Raw genomic sequence first — 15,900 nt, forward strand, 5'->3', positions numbered from 1 at the left:
GGCAGTTCTTTATGAGCTTGCCTTTGGGATGTACAGAGACGTTCATTAACCAAGGATGTTCACCTTCTGGCATTACCTTAAAAGATATGAAACCACTTAGGACCCTGATATAGGAAGAGTTGATCCTGCCTTAGAGCAAGAAGATGGACTAGGTGAGTTGAGCTCTATCTACTGTGATTTTTGTGACACTGGACTGAAAAGATCCCTTGGGTTCTTAGGATCCAAGCCACTGCTAGGGTGGGTAGCTACATCTTATCACTGCCCCATTTTAGCATTTGAGTGTGCGCAATACAGGCATTCAATCTCAGAAATTTAAAAATAACAGCTATGATCACCATATCACCATTATCCTTCTTGCTCCCTGAGACAACAGCAATTTGTTTTGCTAAGGCAAGAAAGGACAAAAGAGGTCAGAAAGGAACTACAAGACAGAGCTGCCCTTCAGCATAGTTGCATCATTTGGACATTGCACGAAGTGAAAGCTTAGAATTACTGAATGTGAGCACAAACCAGCAGGAGAGCTCAGCAGCTCTTGTTCCTCCTCACATCAGCTGTTTGTATCTTACAGACAACTATTGGCTTTTCACCTGGCAGAATTCCTCGATCTCAGTAGAACCACCACTGAGTTTGGAGATGGCCCAGTGCTTCCACATTTTCACCTTCTTGACAAAAAAGCCCAATGAAATGAAATTATATTAAACCACCACCAATATTCAGAGATGACCAAGGAACAAAATTCACAGAAAATAACTGTGCTGGCTTTGCAATATGTTTCTCTTGCAATATGTATTTCTAATACTGGGGGAAGAACACAAAAATCTGGAAAACAGGACTTAAAAATGAGGAAGTGACTTTCCATTGCATTTTTTTCATTCCTTTTGTATGAAATATGCCTCATCCCCAAGCATGCCCTGGATTTGCAGTATGATTCTATTGTTATGGGAACAAAATGATTCAGAAAAAAAAAGTTTAGTCATTCTGATTTTATATAATGAAATAAAATCACTGCTAAAATAATGAAATTCAATTATATTAGCCCTAATAACAGTAGTACTAATTAAAATTATTGTAATTCGCTACTACTACGAGGCTGCAGTGCCAAGCTGCAGAAGATGTAAGACTGCTGAACACCTGAGAGTAGAGACTCTCTCCCCAAGCTGGTGGAGTGGATGTATTTGGCTTTGGAGGTTGTTAGTTCAGCCTTGGTGCGTTGGGCAAAGGGAACTGTTATGCTAACACTAATTACACTGTTAATGGCAACAATAATAACACCTCTCAAATCATCAGCACTGATGCCGTGAACGCCAAAGCGATGCAATTATGCGCTGCTGTCATTTCAAGGGGCGCTGTGAGGCAGAGGAAAGCAAAGGTAAAAGAGGCAGCACACTCCTCCTTATTTATCATCTTGCAGCAATTTCTCTACAGAAGATACCTGGCTCTAGTGAAGGGCCAGGTAGCCCTTCCTCCTCCCACACGACACCAGGCTGTGCCTGGCCCTCGTGCTCTGCGCAGGCCGTGCTATCCTCTGTGCTGCCTTGCCAGGATGCCCCCATCCTGATCCCATGCCGTGTGCAGGAACCAGGTCAGGAGAAACCCTCCAGGCAGAGGAGATGAGCTCTGGCTCGCTGCACTGCCTGCTCCCCCATGACAGCACTGGGGCAGCACCCGAACACTCCGCAGCCCTACTGAATTGCATGGCTCTGCCAATCCGCTGCCCACATCATACATTCACCGGGGGAATATCTGTCAGACAGTGACAGCTCAGACAAACAAAAAAAACCAAAGGATTTCATTTGCAACCTTCCTCCATGCCACATTCAAGTTTTCTTCCTGGCAGCTCTTCACATCGCTGCCATGGCTCTGACTAGCAGAAATGATGCTTCTCCCGCAGCAAGAGCCACGAGGAACAGGCGCACAGGAGGGGCTGCTCCAACCCTCTGGTCTAACCAGACCTCACAGCTACGCCAGCTGCACCAGGGCTTTGATCCAGCTCCCTGCCCTGGGAGCCGGGCCAGCCACCCCCTGCTGAAGAGGCAAGCCCAGGAATAAGCCAAACTGATCCATATCCTCCAAACAGCTATGTCAGTTCTCATGAAACGGGCAACACAAGCAGGAGTGAAAGAGAATTTAGATGCAATCTCCAGCGTAGTGGCTTTAATAAACTAGTAAAGCTAAAACAACCATGTGCAAACAGTGAGCCCTTGAGAAAGCAACTGAGCTCGCAAATGTTTCTGCCCTGATGGAAATCCTCCTCATGGGTTTCCAAAACGGACAGATCACAAAGCTGCCAAATTATTTCATTTCTTAGTCCCCAAATGTGTCGAGGGGTGGGATACACAGTGGATCTCAAGCAATTATTTGCTAAACATCAGGACTTGCTCAAATGCTCTTGCTTGAGAAGGTGGTGAGTGTTTCCATGGCAATGAGCTATTGCCTTGGTGACTGTGGACCTAGACTGGTGCTGCTAAACCACGGTGACCTTTGGACATCTGAGCACAGCAAGGAGTCTCCTCCTTTGCTGTCTAATGACGGATTTTTTATTTCTGAGTTCATCCCCGTCTAAAAGTTGCCTTAGGTGGCTGTGATAGAGACAGAGAAGCACGAAGCACGAATTACTACAGAGAAGCATCCACTGTTCACACCTGCCTCTCTGCTACCCAACCCAGATGTAACTTTTCTATCAGTCAGGTGCAAACCAACCCTAGGTCCAATCCTGGCTACTCCTGAGCAGTGCTGAGCCTCTATCTATAAACTAGAAAATTAAGCAGAGGAGGCACAGGACTTCATTAGCCCAGACATCAAAAGTACGTTAATCTATATGCATTTAAACCTTTTAAGAGAGGTCAAACTGAGAGGCAGTTGTGTTAACAAGGTGAAGAAGTGAGCTTGCACATAAAAAAGCAGCTTTGCACATAAACAGGTATCCTCCTAAGCAAGAAATTTACCTAGATTTCTGTGGAAGAGTAAAAAATGTGTCTGTGTCTCCCTCCAAACGATCTTCAGATAAACTTTGTGCTATCATAAAAGCTTTACCCTGGGCTCATATAGCAGAATATTGTTGCATCTCTGCCTTTGAGAACTTCTGCTGCTTTTCCCCCCAACTTTATTGTTGAAACATACACTCCTTCCAAACGACTGGCAGTCTGAAACCTGATCGAACTGAACCATTATATTAGTTTCTTTTTAAATTTGCAGAAAGCCTGCACTCTGCAACTCCAAAGTGGTTTCTATGGAGATGCTAAAAAAAATGGAACGGCACCTTCTGGGTGCCGAATTCGGCACGGGAAAAACTTGGGTGAGCAGCAAACGCTGGGCAAGAAGAGTGTGAGGAGTGAATTAGAGATCCAGAATACGACTGCTTACTCAGAGACACAGATAATGGGGGTAAGTTACCGCTTTGGCTGACAGGCGTTAACCAAACTGACACACTGCATTAAGTATCATGCAGAGTTTAATTAACTGCAGGCAATGGGGCATTAATACAGGAGAGGACAGCCTGCCCGATTTCCTTACAGTGTGAACGTGATAGGGAGAGGGAAGGACGTGAGCATTTGCAAGGCTGAAGCGATCCTCCTGCGTTAAGAGGTTTCTCAGAAGAGGACTGGAGCTGCGTTTGGCTGCCTCTCAGAGCAGCTCTATCTCCTTAATTTGCAAAACTGGGCAGAGGACTCCAAATCTTGCAACTTCCTACACAGTCTATTTTAGTCTTCGAAACAAAACCAACACACAACAGGAAGGATGCGATTACTAGAAATATGTCTGAACTCTCCCACACCCCAGCCCCATCAGTCTTGATGGCTTCACCATTTGCATCGATAAGACAGAGGTTTTACATCCCATCCCATCTGTACAGTCCTGCTGGATCAGAGCTCTGGTCTGCACCAGTGCCAAACTCCCTCAACACTCATGGTAGGTCCCAGCTTGGCTCCGCTCTGCTTTTCCCAGGCGCCGAGTCGGACACAGAAAGGCCTGCAGGCACAGCTGAAACGTCACATCTTGTGTTGACACAACTACCGCGAGCCACACAGAGCCCAAACCTGAGTGCAATGACCCTAGAGAGAGACAGCCACGAGCCATCAAGCTCTAACAAGACCTTCTATACCACATATACTCTTCCCAAGTATATTTGATACTTTTCAGACCAAGGTTCTGTTTAAACAAAGGCCAAAAGCTATTTTGTCTTATTTAAGCAAATCTCCATTAAAATCAAGCAGCCAGGGCTTCAAACTTCAGACTGTGCACACACAGGAGCAAAGCAGCATACAGAAACAGTGCAAATGTGGCAGGGGACGACTGAACAGCACGGCATGCCCTTGCTCTTTGGAAGAGAGGCAGAATATCTCTTCCTCCAGCCATGGTAATCAGGACATCTGTTTTTAAGTGAACGCACAATAAATGGTATGGAGCACTGTCTACCTCCTGGTGAGTGGTCACCCCTGGGATTTGAACATATGGCTGCATCAAGTCTGGCTAGTGCCAACCTGATTCTTAAACTACTAAACCATCCCCTCAGGCTGTGTATCCTGTACTTTCTGTGTATATTGTACAACATAAAAGAATTTGATTTGGGGTTTTGAGAATTTCAAACAAGGATATACAATTAGAAAAGTATTTGCTTCAGATGATGATAAATAACCCTGGACTGGAGAACCTCAGAAAATATCTGTTCTTCACTCCGGCGTGATGACACAAAGCCTTCTGCAGTGCTGTTTTACATGCTTTCCCAAGAGCCCAAACTTGTTAACCTTCATTTCACTGCATGTTTTCAGAGGAGTGACAGCTGCAGCCATAAATACAGCATTCAGATTTCATGCTATAGTTAAAAAATCAAATATGTATGAAACTCTCTGCTATTACACACTGACTAGCAAGGGGGGGAAAAAGGAGTGGGAGGAAACCCACAGCATTAAATAATTTCTGAAATACAAAAGGACTTCTACAAGCTCAGGTGGGAAACATCCATTCCACTGTTGGCTGCCAGGTCAGTATCCATCTGTTGGTCTCAGCCTGCCTGTCCATCACTCATTCACTCACAGGTTAAACTTAGTCTCAGGAACAGGGAGAATCTGTGCATGAGAAAGGAAGGAGCAGAGGCACATCCTCAGCCATCAACTCCCCACACTACTGCTACTTTGCAGGGTATCTGTATGTGCTGGTACTCTGGCAGCAGGAAGGAAGGGATGTAAAGAACATAATTCCAGCCTGAACTTTTGAAGATCCCAGTGGCACCCTAAAGAGGGGACACAGCTACGGAAAGAAGAGCGAGGAACAAGAAGAGGCAGGGGAATGCTCTTTTGGGTATCTTTGAAAAGTGTTTTGGTGGGTTATGTTGTCCTCAGAGGAAGTGGGGAGCTGTCCCCCCACTCACCTCTGGCTCTAGGGGCCTTCACAGGCATTTGCAGTTCCTAATAGTCCTCAGCATAAACTGAGATTTCTGGCATTTAATTCCCCTGCACTTCCATGCTCTGTAGTTCAGTCCCTTGTACTTTGGCACACTTATCAGCTGATACCTGCCAGCACTCCAACATATCATATTAGTAGTTCTGCTTTAAAGACATTTAAGATGCTGATCTCTTCTTTTAGCAGCTTCAAGAGACCTTAGCACAAGTGAGAGATCTTCTGCAATATGGCTGCATAACACAGGCCATTTGCAAGGAGATAATTGCCCGGCAACCCACGCTGCTTTCAGACTCTCTGGCTGAAACTAATTTACACAAATGACTTTAAACTGTTTGCACTCCCAGGCAGCAGTGACCTGAGACGAACAAGGCTGACACGGTTGATGTTTTGCCTCTGAACTCTTCACGAACAAAAGGAAAACTCTTATTCTCTCCCATATTGAGCAGCTCCCTGAGATTCAATTTATTTCCTCTTACTTGATTGGAGCTGTGAAGTTTCTGCCTAGACTCTGGATAGCTCTGAGAGCAAGGCGTACCTGGGGAACACAGAGCCAGGACTTTGTTCCCCTGGTCCCATCACCAAGCTCCAGGTACAGCTCCTAGGAGCAGTCAGCACACTCTGGCTTCATAAACCACCTCAATCCAAACTAACTTTAAAGCACAGACAAGTCTATGTATAGTCATGCTGAGAGTCAGAGAACTATAGGACCTGTCTGTCTGCAGCAGAGTCAATTCCCTTTGGAGTATATAAAATAAAGACTCTCTGCTGCTTTCTCCAGGGGCACTACGGTAAAAAGTTTTGGATTTGTCCATGCATGGGACAAGGACAGGACAGGGAGAGAGGAGGTATTAATTTGTACAGACATCAGGCAGGAGAGAAAACTCCTGAGAAATGTGTTCACTGGGAAAAGAAGCCAATGGTCTTCCTGCCCCGTCGTCCTTGGTGGCAGACTCCCTGCTCTAGCAAGCTTTACCACTGATGCTACAAGGCCTGTGCACAGAGTGTTTTTCCCAAATTGGGAGTCAGGCTGCCTTTAAGGCTGTAAACCAGACAGAGCAAACAAAAATAGAGCTTTAAAAGAATGCACGCAGGCATGCCAAATCTCCCTCATTTTCAAGTAAGAGTCTCACTCCTTTCAGATGCAACTTTCTCCCCCCCACCTCTCAAAACCATTTATAAAAAAGCATCCTGATCTTCTAACAAAAGACCCAGAAGGAGGTTTCAAGGAGATGTTTAAAGCTTCATTCATAATTCTGGAAAATCTCACTGTCCCAGCTGGAGAACCCTGGTTAAAACCTGAGGAAAATTCATGACTCGGGTTGACAGCAGCAGTAAACATACCTGTTTATTTCCTTGCAGTGGTTCTTCTCTTCTGGTGTAAGGAGCTAGATTGCTACCCTGAGCATCTTTAATCCTCTGCCTGCCGAAGGGGACAGCTGGCTCTGCCTCTCAGCTCTGAGGCACCCAAAGAAGGGCAGTGTACAGGACACCTTAGCAATACCACTGAATCTCCACACAGAGCTTTCAGACTAAGTTGACATCATTTCGTATATACTGCCAAATACTAACCCCATTTTGCTCTCAGGTGTGGCACGAGTGTCTTTTCTACACCTTCCTAACATTTTCTCAGTTAAATCTATTTTTAAGTCTTTCTGTATTTTCCAGGTCTACAGAGAAAGCAATCATGCACTGGGAGTGGCTGGAAATGCACAAAAGTATTAAATTAAACATGACTATTTCCTTTGCCTCCTAACAGTTGGGAACAACCCATCTATAGGCACCATTAGTCTATGGCACAGCACCATCATGTACTCCCCTCCCCATCCTCTTACCTGCATATCCCCTTGTGTTACACTCCTGCTGCATTTGGTTTGAATTTGGGCTGTAAACTCAGTTTCACAGAGTCCACCTGCAACCTCCAGGCATAAAAACTGGTGCCGGGAGAGGTGCAGTGCTCTGTTCTCATTCCCACTGCTACTATTACTTGTAATAACATCTAGCAGGCCCTGCCCGGGAGCCCCACATGGCAGGGTGATGTACACAGAACAAAATGCAATCCTTGTCTTGTGGAACAAAAAATCCAAGAAGACAAACAATGGATGCAGACAGACTGGGGAAGTGTAAGGAAACAAAGAGACAGCCTCAGCTAATACGGGAGGTGGTGTTCCTGGTAGACCAGCAGCTGCATCCTCCCCAGAGCTCCTGAGACAATCCAAGCCATTCCTTGCTTCCGCCCGATCCAGGGCACGTTCCTCTCCAAGCCTTGCCAACGATGCCTAAGCACGTTTTCCTGCCCCAATCGGCTGGTTTGGCTGTCTCAGTCTTTTGCATTTCCTCCTCTGCTAACCCTGCTCTTGTCCCTGCAGCCCAAATGCCTTTCATGGAGGCAGCTGGAAGGATGGCAAGCTGCTTCCATGTGCAGTACCAAAGCCACGTGGGCTGCTCAGAGGGACCTGACTGAGGCTCTGCGTGTTGCCTGCAGGCACCATGATCTCTCTGGAGCTGCTGATCAGAGCTGCCACGAACCAGACACTTGAGCTCTTCCTCAAACTTGTATCTTGTCATTGCTCAGGAAAGGGACTACCAGGTATGCCTGCTTTGGAGCATGGAGTGTGCTCACCCCGAGGCCTGCTTACCTGATCAAAGCCAACCTCCCTCTCACCAAACCCACTCCCAGATGAAAAGCATTCAGCTGACAGCCAGCAGGAAGGCACAGGCTCAATGCAACACCGCACTCTTTGTTTGTGAAAGCCACCTTCTTCATTACAGGCCCTCTCTCATCACAGCTTCCCTTTGCAGAAAGCGAACACCCCGCTGTCCAGCTGTGTCAAGCCTCCCTGCCTTGGAGCACATTAGAGACATTGTCAGCATAACATTTGAAGCTGGCCGCCCATGGCTGTGATTTATGCACATTTTTGTGATGAAATGCAGCTGGCAAGTGCACTCTGCTTTCATTCTTGGGGCCATATTACACTTGGTTTATTTTACCTGCCAGTTGAAATGCAAACAATCTGTCTACATTCTATATATAACCACCCGTTGCCATCATATATGTTTATGAAGCATGGGGGTTTCATGGATTCAGTCTCAGAAGCCTTGGAGGGCACCGCAACTGTCTCAGCTGATTTTCTGCATGATCAGATGGAAGAAAGACATCTGGTGGGTCCCGCACACTGTGGCTACATGATGTGGGTCTGTTACTGACGCTGTGTGGATCTCCAGCCTCCATGCAACAGCTTATGCTGGGAAGCATGTTACCATCACCTGCTTAAGAAGTCTGTCATCTTGGCAGAGAGCAGATGTGATTTATATGGCCAATCCCTCACCACAGAGAACAACTAATGGCGTAAGTGAGGGGAAGGAACTGAACCATTGGTGGTGGTAAAACGTGCCTACAGTTCCACAGGGAATATCCTGATATTACTCCCTAGACTAATGAGCACATCTATAGGAACCAGATCAGAGTGCAAACCCCCCTCACAATGACTAGCTCTGTTGTTCTCCTGACTCTCCCCTGACTGCTCAGTATGTCAGCACTCGAATGAATTATTACAGTCAGTTTCTGCATTGGAGAGGTGCTGTTCCCGTCTGGTGGGAGGCAGAGGAATGGATGGATCTCTAGTATGCTTTCCCTTATATAGTAAAAAAAAATATACCAAGAACATACAGTCCAACAGAAGGCAAACAGAGCAGTGGAGTCAGTTAAATTACAGAAGAGCGTAAGACAGAGAGAAGGCTCCATGAACACCACCGCTCGCTGCAGGCTCCCCATGGAAGGACATGATTTACACCCTTTGCCATGAAAGCTGCGAAGGTCCAGCAGACAGGGATCTAGCTCTGAGCCAGGACACCTGGCTTTTAACTGTGAACATTTGCCATCAGTTCATGCTATCTTGCCTCTGACCCTTGATTCTCTCTAACATAGGAATGACACCTTGCCAGGTGTAAATGCTCCATGTATAAGCTGCTGCTGACTCTCATCAGAAGCTTTGCAGCCTGAACTGTGCGGAGGGGATCCCCAAACTGTTACCAGGTTTGTTAATGTCCTGACAGGGTGGCTGTCTGCAGAAAAGGGGGCATGGATAAAGGTGGTCTGCAGAGTACTAAAAAGGTGATATGATCTTGGGGCACAAAAGAGGATGGGAAACACGTCTCTTCCCCAAGGTCTCCAGACAAAGCCTTTCTCTTCCCTCCAAAGAGGTGGAAACAGAATTCAGATTATCACAAGGTGTTTGTTGAATGAGCCAAATTTCTGTCACTTTGCTCAGGAGACCCAGAACGTGCTCTCAACTGACACAGCTGCCCTACCAAACCAGCACATGGGGAAAGCTGTCCACCCCATGCTTACTGCTGGGACCTCGGAGGGGGAGCAGGGAGGGACGGCTTGGTAAGCAGCTGACAAAGCCCAAACACATAGAACAAAGGACTACTAAGGGCAGAATGAGTCTCACATCATTTATTCAATAAGCACAAACGCATTGGGCTGAATTTTCACATCCTCGGCCCCCCCCATTCCTGGGGGAATCTGTTTACTTCAAGTCCAGCCAGTGTATGAGTTCTTAAAATTGGATCATGCAAAAAGTTGGAAGAGTGAACAAGTTTTGCTAGAAAGTGAGAATTTCAGATCAGGATAATATTTTATTGACTCACAACTCAAAAGGAATTTAAGCAATTTGCTTCAAACACCGCTGAAAGATTCTCCTCTGCTTTCTGTGTAAGTGCTGAGCTTTCCAGGCCAAACCAATTTTTCAAGCCAAAATTGACAAATGTTAAAATAGAATGTCACTCGAGAAGCTAGTTGCTACCTTAAATCACACAGAATTACTTTTACACCAGAATAATAAAATGTGCTACTCAAAACCAATGCTTCTCTTACACTGATAAGCAATGGACCACTGGGTGCCCACCAAGGTCAGCTCCAACCTACTCTAAAGACAGCTGCTCTGAAAGAAACATGCCATGGATGAGGGATCAGAAAAGCAATTAAAAGCTCTTTGAACAGCAATAGCTTGGAACAAATACTAATTTGTACTTCTCTTTTGAGAAGTGAATATAAAATAGCATTTCTAGTGCCATTTGATGTAAATTGAGCCTTTTATGTGGAATCATTACAAGTATCAACAGCTACTTCTGCAAATTCCTCTGGGAAGCCAAGCGGGGGTCTCTCCTCATGACTTAAACCAGAGGTCCTCAGGGATGAATTCAGAGCTCACCCTTCTGCAGCGATAATGCCAGCATCTCTCTTGGACAAACAAACAGGACTCTGTCCTTCTACTGGATAACTGGGGAGCTGGGAATTGAGGCAGACCGAGGAAGTAGCAATTACTTCTTCACACCAGTCAATGAAGCACACACAGGAGCTGACTCTGGGACAAAAAGGTATCAGCTTTCAGTGGCAGAGAGGCACCTGGAAACACAGCTCCTGGAACAGGACCTGCCTGTGTCAGGCATCTCTCGCCACTACCCCAAAGGCATGGCAGCGGTCATGCTTTTGGAGTGCACTGTTCCTGCTTGGTTGCTGCAGTGCCATGGCACGTTCTCACATACTCTGGAGAATTGTCAGCTGCAATGAATGCATAACAAAATCATCCAATGTATTGAAACTGCCTGGAAGATTAATGCAAGGATTGTCGCCTTCTTTGTACTTGGCTTTCCTCATCTGCGGGAGTGCTTATTGGTGCTGGAGATAGACAAATAAATAAATAAAGCAGGAGAGGAGGGAAAAAAAAAAAAAAGGAACTCCAAACCAGCCAATTAATCTTTGAAATACAAGTTGTGCTACTGCTAACTAACAGCATCCTGTAACCTCCTAATTACCAGCCATGTGCAACATGGCAGTTGGAGACAGAGCTGGCTGTTAACCCCACGGATGCGCTGTGCGGGAGGATCCGATTGCCGCTAATGACTGAAGTCCCAAAGAAACTCGCTTCCCATCATCAGCTGCCTCCTGCTACCCAGATCTCCTGCCACAAACCAGCTGTACTGCCATGAAATCTTCAATCTGCCTCTGAGAAGAGCAGGACTGCTAAAGGACAGCTCTGTGCAAAGCAGTTCTAGCATCTCCTCATCTTTCCCACGAGTCAGCTAGCTGCTACAGTGGTCATGCCCTTAGCCACAGGACAGGATCCTTGCCTAAAAGGGTATTATGTGGGCTATGTGCATTAAATGGGATGGTGCCAGCTGTCTTAGCCAAGAGCAGCCAGAGTAACCATGTGAGCAGACTGTTGTGAGCTTCAAATTCCCATAAAAACACGTACTAAAGCCTTGAGGGGATGTGAATATGGACAGGTCTCTCTCATTCATCTGGAGGTAGCATCCAGGACTGTGGCAGTGCAGACACAGATCACCTTCCTGTCTTGTCAAAGGGTGCTACCAAAGTGCTGCTACAGCACACATGCCTCCTTGCCCTGCAGCTATGATAAGGGCCAGCAGTGAAGCCCACTGGGTTTTGCCTCCAGCCTGGCACCTTGCAACCTTGATTTCCTCATCCCAAAGATATGGACAATAATGCTCTGTTACCTCAAGAGGGCTCCGTGAGACTTCTTCGCAGAGCGCTGCTACGTCCCGGGATGATAACGCACCAAGGACTAGTACTGCTCTATCTTCCATGCCATATGTTGTTCAGTACCCCCCACCCCTCCACCCCGCCAGAGGATTGATGCCTTGGCTTTGAATAGCACTCTGAAATAAAAATGTATATGGTGTGTCCATCTATTTGCAAAGCCACTGATGACTATGAAGTCTGAGAAGCCAGAAAAGAAAAGCAAGCAGCCATTAATAATTTCTTATAAAAGGGATTGGGCATTTCCTTACAGACAGTGAGGTTTGGGGAGGGCTTCCCTGTGGCTGCTGCACCGATGGAAGCCCAGTTTGATAAAACCAGTCCATGGCTGAAAACAAGCAGCCAGAGTTAAGATCAGGGAACTTGCTTAAGCTGTTCTACCCAGAGCAAATGTCTCCACAGTAGGTGATGTTTTGCAGGGTTTCAGGTCCCAGGAGTCCCCTGCCCATGCAGGCACAGAGCGCAGGAGGCCTCCCCAATGGGAGCCCCTGAACCCTGCTCTCTGGGTAACACTGAACAGCTTGGGGGGACCAAGGAAAGCAGAGAGCTACAGAGTAGCTATCCTTGTAGGCAGCTCCTAAATCCTTATGACTTGGGGAATGGCCCCCAGGTTTGCCCTTGGGAGGATGGAGGAGATGACAATGGCAACACCCATGCCTGGTTAACAGCCCTGGAAAAAGGCTCACACCTTCTTGCCTTGTGATACCTGCTCTGAGCAGAGGTGCAGAGTGACTGGGCAGCATCCGTCACTCAGTAATCAGAAAGCTGTGATTAAACTGTTTTTCCTGGCAAGGACCATGGCATACCCAAAACGAGCCACTCTCACCTCTCCTCCGTCCCAACACCACGCTTTGGGTTCATGACAGCTTCACACAGGCATCTCCTCCTTATCTCGACACAAAGCCAGCCCCCCACCCTGAGTCTTGCAGCCAATTCTCACACGAGGAGGGCTGTGGGTTCTGAAATCACCCCATTTTGCTCACAGAAGCCCCGGACTTTCATGCCAAGCAGTCTGGGAGCCTAAAGCCATTTTCTATTGCTTTTGGATAGTGTCTCAGCCTCTGGTGATGCCCTGGAGGTCACTGTTGATAGGGGAGTGCCTGGGTGAGGTGTTTCAAAGCTGGGCTCTGACAGCTCCACAGCTCGTTATCCCCGCTGCGTACCAGAGACACTTTGCAGTCAGGCACGTGCAGGAACTTTTACAGGTTTCACTTTAAAATTCCTCCCTTTTTATTGGGCCCACGCTGGGCAGTGCCTGTGAGCGGGAGTCTGATGCTCCGTAGCCAAAAGCTTCAGAATCTGTATTGCCATTGGCTTTGAGATGGTTTAAAGCAAATCTTTTACAAGGCAAAATCCAATATAAACCTGCCGGGTACAGTTTTCCTTTGTTAGCAGCAAGGATGTAATTATCACAATCTACCTTTATACGAGTGATTGTGGACAGACTCCATGCGATCCCTGGGCTTTCTCACTGCAGCCTGCTTAAGGTTTTCCCCCAGCACTCATTGTGGCAATATTCAAGGACTGACAAAGCTGTATCCGCCTGACAAAAGAGTATCCATGCAGAAATGCAGCCGCTGTGAGGAATGAATGGTCTGTTCAAAGGCTACTGACGAGGTGTATTTCCTAATTTTAAAACTTGTTGTGGAACAACTAACCAGACCGAAAACTGACAGTGACAGCTATTTCTTTGTTGGGTTTGGACGCTCTCTGCTCTAAGTGTGAACTAATTTATTGTTGCACGGCTGAGATTCATGTGTTTTAGCTGAGTACTTGCTTTTCTGAAAGAAAATATGTCTCAGCACAGAATATGGGGGTTTAAAGCACACAAGTGGAGAGAAAATAAAGTAGCAGCACTCTGGAGGATTGTTTGCCATGGCCCCAAGCAGGACTTAATCCTGGGAAATGATGGAGAATAAAAAGCAGAGCCTCTTGTCCTGCCTTTAGATGTACTATGCTACTCTGTCTGCCTTTTCTCCTCACTCCTGAGCGAAGAGACCAAGGCAGAGAGGAGAAATAGCTTTATAAACAACCTTGACCTGGTCCTGATCCTGCAGTGAAGATTTTGGGGGAGCACTGGATGAACCTTTGACTATGCACCTCACAGAAGATCAGTATGAGGATCACCTGGCCTCACTGGGATGCATTTTCTTCACCTGATACAGAGGTGGCACGAGAAATTCCAGAGCATGTCTTGAGAAAACAGTTGAAAGTAACCAGTTTTTCCGAGAAAGAAAAGCCCAGAACAGCATAGCTTTCCCCAGAGTGACCAACTGGAAATACTCAGACGACTCACCTCCCTCTCCCATTGCACAGCCCCTCAAGCTCCCATCAGCCAACAACAAGGACAAGCTGTCCTCAGCTGCCAGCACTGCTTTCTGCCATCACCATGTTCAGACTAATACTGGGAACAGCATGATTTCTCTTTCCTCCCTCCAAACACTTAAAAGAAAGACCTACTTGTACCCTATGAGATCAAATTAAAGGTTTTGGAGCCTTCAAGAATAAACTAACTTTTTGTTTTTCTTTGTTGCTTTTAGCATTGCCTGACAGTTTAAGTCTTTATTTAAAGGTCCAGGATCAAAGAAGAAACTTCTGCATGGGTTATTTGCACTACAAGGTCCACTGTGCACCACCACCATCAGACCAAAGGGGTAGAACAGAACAGTTCATGCTTTTATGAATATTTCACATGAAACAACTTAAGCAGTCAGGCTCTGAGCTGCCACGTCCTAACACACACATTTAAACTCTCCACACCTCAGTCATGCTGCCAGCCACCTTCCAGGCTTTTTACACACAGAAGGGTGCTCCTGCTCATCATACGTCTGCAGGATGAGGCCCTTGGCTCCATTTGGTGTTTCCAACTTGCATGAAAACCGCTTTCTTCTCCACTGGCATAGCTTCAACAGAGTCACCCCAAGCCACCATGCAAGCTGCCATGCTGCAAGCACCTGAAACCACAGACCCTCGGGGCTCTTCAGGCCAGTCCCGCACTCACCTGCTCGTGGTACTCAATGCCCATGCTCAGTGTGTTGATAAGAATGGCTATCATAATCCCCCGGTTGAAGTACTTGCTCTCCACAATCCTCTTCAGCTTGCTGCCGAAAGCTTTCCACAGGCGGGTGACCTTGTTCCTCTCCTTGGGTTTTTTCTTCTTCCTCCTCCTCCTGCCCCGCTGCTGCTGGAGCTGGTCTCTGTGGTCGCCGTGCCGCAGGTCCTGGGTGAACTCGTAGACACCATTGCTGTCGGAGTCGCAGCTGTCGGACTCGCTGAAGGCGAACTCGGGGTCCTCCAGGAGGCTGGCGCAGAAGGGACAGTCCTGCAGCTCGCAGGTCAGCGTGCCGCCCGGCGGGCTGGGCAGCGGGCAGGCTGCGCTCAGCCCCGACAGCCGGCTGGGCGTCCGCCGCAGACCTGCAAGGGGAGACGTACACTGTGAGCTACCTCGCACCCTCAACATGGCGGACAGCCCTGTGTCCCCTCTCGGGCAGTGCTGGGCCTGTCCAGGGCAGAGCAGCTTCTGCCGCATCCTCAAATAAATGTAATACCCTAATACAGCCTTCTAGCCATCCATCTTACCAAGCGGCTCTCGCTTTGCCTCATTTTTCCCTCTGTTCCCCTCTTCCCAAGCGCTGACACCCACCCTCTAGCCCCCTCTGTGGACGCACAGGGCTGAGGGGCCTCTCTCCGCACAGCGGGGCAGCCATTTTGTGTTCTGCTGCTGGGGGAAGACTGACTGGCACACCTCTCGCTTCCAATTATTTTTGATTATATCTGACCAGGCTAACATCATTAGCGGTGATCTGAGCACTATCAAGCTGCTACACCCAATTTAGATAGCACTTCCATTTAGCTAATAATGAGGAGGGAGAGGGAGAAATGGACCAAAGGTGGCTACAGACCATGGATCACAGCTCGGAGAGTCACGGAGTCCCTTC

General features: G+C 47.3%; 1 protein-coding gene across 1 annotated transcript in view; it reads right to left on the reverse strand.

Annotated features, from left to right (window-relative positions):
* CACNA1H (calcium voltage-gated channel subunit alpha1 H) overlaps positions 1-15,900 on the reverse strand; it is a 256,762-nt gene that overhangs the window by 69,523 nt on the left and 171,339 nt on the right. Inside the window, exon 10 of the mRNA XM_082314504.1 lies at positions 14,964-15,376. Within this exon, the coding sequence (XP_082170630.1) occupies positions 14,964-15,376 (413 nt within the window). The remainder of the gene's footprint in view (positions 1-14,963; positions 15,377-15,900) is intronic.

This window comes from Platalea leucorodia (genome assembly GCF_965183815.1).
Source record: "Platalea leucorodia genome assembly, chromosome: 5".
NCBI classification, from domain to species: Eukaryota; Metazoa; Chordata; class Aves; order Pelecaniformes; family Threskiornithidae; genus Platalea; species Platalea leucorodia.